This window comes from Zosterops lateralis, assembly GCF_965231275.1.
Source record: "Zosterops lateralis genome assembly, chromosome: W".
Lineage (NCBI taxonomy): Eukaryota > Metazoa > Chordata > Aves > Passeriformes > Zosteropidae > Zosterops > Zosterops lateralis.
The window spans coordinates 22,123,076-22,128,693 of record NC_139801.1 but is presented as its reverse complement, the minus strand read 5'-3'; the positions used below and the strand labels follow the sequence as shown (position 1 = coordinate 22,128,693).

At 59.6% G+C, this 5,618-nt stretch overlaps 1 protein-coding gene across 2 annotated transcripts; it reads left to right on the top strand.

The window, feature by feature from the left end:
* Window positions 1–429: 429 nt before the first annotated feature.
* LOC310922043 (zinc finger protein ZIC 3-like) lies at window positions 430–3,573 on the top strand (the record flags this gene model as incomplete). 2 transcript variants are annotated; one of them, XM_083882339.1, is made up of 3 exons in its annotated part: window positions 430–2,085; window positions 2,735–2,898; window positions 3,391–3,573. In XM_083882339.1, the coding sequence occupies exons 1-3, from the start codon at window positions 597–599 to the stop codon at window positions 3,571–3,573; spliced, it is 1,836 nt and encodes a 611-aa protein (XP_083738465.1). In that variant the 5' UTR covers window positions 430–596. The 2 variants fall into 2 exon arrangements, with proteins under 2 accessions (XP_083738465.1, XP_083738466.1); XM_083882340.1 differs by lacking the exons at window positions 2,735–2,898; window positions 3,391–3,573 and adding an exon at window positions 2,288–2,399.
* Between the last annotated feature and the right edge of the window lie 2,045 nt (window positions 3,574–5,618).

Here is a 5,618-nt window from a genome sequence, read left to right as displayed (position 1 = left end):
CAGAGTGAGGGGGGAAAAAGGGGGCTGGACTCGGCCGAGGGGGGTGAACCCCGGCCCGATCACGCTGCGCACCGAGGCTGAGGGGCAGGACCGGGCTCTCCACGCATGGTGCGGAAGATTCTGCTCTCGTGTTTAATCAGGAAAGATAAAAATGAATAGAAAAATAAAACAAATATATAAAGTATATATCATTATATATATATGTATGTATATATACATAAATAAACTGTAAACAGCCTCGGCTTTGTTTTTTGTAAATTAAATTTTATTTTTGAATCAACGCGGCGGCTTTGCAGTGGCTTTATGCCTCCCCGCCGCGCCGCCTAGGGCGAGCATCCCGCGCGGCGTGGGGCGGCGCTGGCAGGGCATAGGCGGCGGGACGCGGCAGGACACGCGGGGCGGGAGCGGCGGGGGCAGGGACAGCGCGCACGGAGCTGGGGGACACGCGGGGCCCGGGCCGCCCCACGCGCGGGGCTCCGCGGGGTTCCCGCCACCCCCGGATCGCCCGGTCGCCCCCGCTCTACCTGCGGGGCGCGCGCGCCCAATCAGCGGCCGCGGCGGCGCGGGACGCGTGCCAATCAAGCGCGGCGCCGCCAATGGGGCTGCGGGCGGCGGGTCAGGTGACCGGCGGTGCGCGGCTCCCCATTGGCGCGGTGCAGCCTGGCCCCGGAGTTGGTTTATGTGCGAGGCGCGGACGGGCGCCCCGTCAGTGCCCCGACGGCGCCAAGCGGGAGCGCGGTTGCGCTGCGCCTCCTCGCCCTGCTGCGCCGCCCTGCCGCGCCGCCCTGCCTGGCCCGGCGCGGGGGGCGGGTGGCTGTTTTGGGTCTGGTTGTTTTGGGTTTTGTGGTTTTTTTTTTTTTTTTTTTTTTTTTTTTTTTTTTTTTTTTTTTTTGGTGTTGGCTGGGGGGTGCTCGCCTCGCTGCCCGCCCGCGGCCGCGCCTGCCCGCAGCGGGGGGCGGGGTGAGGGTGCGCTTTGGGGTGGTTTTGTACTTTTTGGGAGCCGGGCGGGAGGAGAGGGACTGGCAGGCTGCTGCCGCACCGACGGCCCCGCGCCCATGACGATGCTGCTGGACGGAGGGCCGCAGTTCCCGGCGCTGGGGGTAGGCGGCTTCGCGGCGCCCCGCCACCACGAGATGCCTGGTCGCGACGCCGCCGGCGGCGGCATGGGGCTGGGCCCCTTCGGGGACTCCTCGCACGCCGCCGCCTTCAAGTTGAACGCGGACCCTCACGACCTCGCCACCGGGCAAAGCTCGGCATTCACGCCGCAGACGCCGGGCTATGCCAGCGCCCTGGGCCACCACCACCATCACTACGCCGGCCAGGTGCCCTCCTACGGCGGGGCCGCCGCCTTTAATTCCAGCCGCGACTTTCTGTTCCGCAACCGCGGCTCCTGCATCGCGGACGCCGCCTCCGGCACAGCGCAGCACGGGCTCTTCGGCGGCTCCCCCGGTGGCTTGCACGGCCCCGGCGGCATCCCGGACACCCCGGGCTACTTGCTCTTCCCGGGGCTGCACGAGCAGAGCCCGAGCCACACGTCCCCCAACGGGCATGTGGACAACGGGCAGATGCACCTGGGGCTGCGCGGGGACCTCTTCGGGCGGCCAGATCCCTACCGGGCTGTCTCCAGCCCCCGCACGGACCCTTACGCCGGCGCCCAGTTCCACAACTACAACCACATGAATATGAATATGGGGATGAACGTGGCGGCCCATCACCACCACCACCACGGCCCCGGCGCTTTATTTCGGTACATGCGCCAGCCCATCAAGCAAGAATTGTCCTGCAAGTGGCTCGACGAGAGCCAGCTCAGCCGACCCAAGAAGAGCTGCGACAGGACTTTCAGCACCATGCACGATCTGGTGACCCATGTCACCATGGAGCACGTCGGGGGGCCGGAGCAGAACAACCACATCTGCTACTGGGACGAGTGTCCGCGGGAAGGCAAGTCCTTCAAGGCGAAATACAAACTAGTGAACCACATTCGGGTGCACACGGGGGAGAAGCCCTTCCCCTGCCCTTTCCCGGGCTGCGGCAAGATCTTTGCCCGCTCCGAGAACCTCAAGATTCACAAGCGGACGCACACAGGTAAGGCCCACGTCCGTGTGTTGCCCCACCCGGAACGCGGGGCTCCGGGAGCCGCGGGGACAGGCTGGGCCGGCAGCCGCCGCCGCGCGAAGTGCGCGGCGTTGCCTCCGCTCTCGGCCTCCTGAGCGCCTCAGCGGAAGGAACCATAGAAATGCTAATGAAATCTCATTTTCGGTGACTTCCTCTCCTTTTTTATTTTTAGGCTTGATTGGCGTCTCTCCTAAGTAAATCGGCGATACTTTTGTCAAAGTATTTTTATTTGCAGCCCCGACTTTCCTTCAGCCCTCCTGAATGGGTGGAGGGAAGAGAGGGGGAAGGCTGGAAGCAAACGTACTTTGGCTTGTATCCTCGAGTAGGTCTTGTAAAGCTGTCCGAGCCGCTGAATTTCTCGGGTCTTCTCCTTCCCCAAGCTCGCCCAGCTGCCTTCCCTGCTGGAGCCCAGCGTGGGCCTGGCGGGAGGTGAGTTAAAAGTAATAAAGGCTGATCCAAATTTATCCAACATGTAACAAATCTTGCTATTTTTCCCTTTTTCATTTGTTGTGGTGCTTGTGCATCCCTAAGGTGGGGCGAGCAGGGCAGATGTCCTGGGAGGAAGTGGGTGGGGATGGAGAGGGGAACGGCCCTCCTTCACCCTTTCTAAATTTCACAGGTGAGAAGCCTTTCAAGTGCGAGTTTGAGGGCTGCGACAGGCGTTTTGCCAACAGCAGTGACAGGAAGAAACACATGCACGTCCACACCTCGGACAAGCCCTACATCTGCAAGGTGTGCGACAAATCCTACACCCACCCCAGCTCACTTAGGAAACACATGAAGGTAAATCACCCCAGTGCTCCAGCCCTTTTCTCCCTGAGCAGTGATGCTCAGTCGCTGGTGTGCTCAGGACTCATTCCCCCAGAGTAGGGAAGAGTGGAGCTCCATGTTCCCAGCATGGCCCGGGTGGTCCCCGGTGTCTAGGCTGTGGCTGGAGCACAGCCCAGGGAAATGGCATAGTTTCTTTTTGTGCTCCCACTGGTGCAAACACTGCCCAGTCTGCAAAGCGTGGCTCAGTGCGGGAAGGCTGTGCAAGTGCAACTTGGCCTGTGGCTGCAGCCCCCCTGACCAGGACGTTGCAGCAGAGTCTCCAGGGGCCACAGCAGGCGTTTGTCGCCGGTGCTCAGTGACCGGCCGGATATGAAGTGCCTGATGGCCGGGCTGGGCCAAGTCGCTGCTCCACAGTGACCCTCCTGCACGGAGGAACAGCCCAGCCCGGTGCAGCGGGGTGGTGGAGGCCCTGAGCTCGCTCCCATCTCTGCCTCTTGGTTTTAGGTGCATGAATCCCAGGGATCAGACTCTTCCCCTGCAGCCAGTTCGGGGTATGAGTCCTCCACCCCCCCTGCGGTGGGCCCCGCCAGCAGTAAGGACACCACTAAAATGACGCCAGCTGCCCTTCAGAGTAACCCCGGCCACAACCCTGGACTGCCCCCCAATTTTAATGAGTGGTATGTGTGAAGGCAGCTGCTGCCCAGCCACAGACTGGACCAAATGCATTGGGAACGAGGAAAAAAAAAAGGACAAACCAAGCTAACTGCAGCTCGCTCCCACGGAAATGGAGTTTCCCCACTGATGACCGCATAGGGCTACACCTACTTAACTGCCAGGATCCGGAGGGGGGTCTTTTATTATATTATAATTATTACTATTCTTTTGCAAGTCCAGACGCTGGACTAGCCATGTCCTTTTCTCAGAATCAGATTTCTTGTTTTCGTTGTAATTTTTTTTTTTTCAGTTGCAATCGTTTCTTTGATTCCCCCACCCCCCCTTGCCTGAGTCTCTCTTCCTCCAATTCCCCACTATTTTATTATTCTTAATTTGTTTTGTTTTTCTTTCTTTCGGTGGGATGTTGACATGAGGATGAAAATACTCCTTCCCTTAGTGGTGATTGTTTAAACTTAGTCTTAAACCATGCCAAAGTCCTGTTATGTCTTGAACTTTCCTTTCTAGCTTTCCTGCTGCTTCTTTCTCTTCTGTTTCTCCTTCTCTCTCCAAGCATTACACTTGTGAATGTATTCTCGTCTGATGGTGTCGGTCAGTATTTTTCAGGATGAGGATGTGGTGTATATTCTGCCCAGATTGTGACGTTTAGTATAACAGTTGCCTTTTTCTAATAACTTTTTTTGTAAATACATACCCATGATGCCATATTTATCATTCGTAATTTAATTATTGATACAAAGTGCCGGGAACTGAACAATATTTATGGGGAAGAAAAATTTGTTTTCTAACAAAAAATGCAAACAAACAAACAAAAAAAAATCCAACTCTGTACAGCTTTTGGTTATAACTGCTTTAGCATTAAAAGTTTATTGTTTTGGAAAGATTCGTTTTTTACCTCCTCCGGGGCACGGGGCAGCCGCGGGTCCCGTGGCGGGCCCGGTTGGCGCTGCTACCGGGGCCTGGCCGTTGTTTTCGAGCCGGCGGTACCGGGTGAAGCCTCCTCGTCGCCGCCGCTCTCTCCTGTCCCTTTGTCCCCGCCCTCCACCGCCCAGCGGCTTCGCTCCCCGCCAGTTTCCCGAGCGGGCCGAGGTCGGGGCACGGCGCCAGGGGTAGCGGGGTCACCTCGACGGGAAGGTCCCGACGGTGAGTACCGGGTCGGGCGGCGCCGCTCCCGCCGCGCCTGGGGGCAGCGCGGGGCGTGGGGTCGGGCAGCCGTGCCAGAGCGGCCCGCCGACACCGGGCTGTTTGCCGGGGGGGCGGCGTGACCCCGCGGCGGGCAGGACTTGTCTCCGTTATCGTCTGTTTTGTTTTTATTTCTGACTAGGATGCGGAGAAGCCTTCCCGTCTTCAGGAGAGAAAAGGGACCGAGATGAAACATCTCCCCCCGAGAAACTTCTCGGCGTCATACAGGAGCCCCAAGCAACCAGAGCGACGGTGGAAACCGCCCCTCCCCGGCACATCGTGGTGCACCCGGCGGCCGGAAGGCACCGGTTGTCCGGCGGGCCGGCCAGGGCTGCAGCGGGAGCGCCGACGGGCTCGTGCCCCGGCGGAGTGCGGCCGGCGGGGCCGCACGGCTCCGCATCCTCATCGGCAGTAGGGACTTGCCGCGGGCTGACCGCAGCCCCGGGGGCAGGGAGGGACCCGCACTACGGCCGCCGCACCTGCGCTGACCGGGGGAGACCCCAGACCGGCCTGTCTTGAACTTGACTGGGGGCACAGTGAAAGGACGGGGGGTGGCCCATCCCCTACTGTTGCCGCAGGGGCCGTTCGGGCGAGCAACCCGCGGAACCTTTACATCTGAACAAATTTACCCTCCCTCCAAAGGTAGGGGAAAAAAAAAGGAAGAAAGGTTTCTCGGGCATAAAAAGACAGGAGAAAGGTGGATTGCAGCCTCTGCGGCTGCACAGCTAAAACAAAAAGAAAAGTCCCTCGAGCTCCCCACTGGCCCCTTAAAATAGTTCCCTTCGAGGTGTCCCGGCTAGACATGGACCTCTGCTTTCTTTTGCTGTGAAGTCTTTCTCTCGCTGTGCGCAGAGCCCAGCCCGGGGCGGGACCGTCAT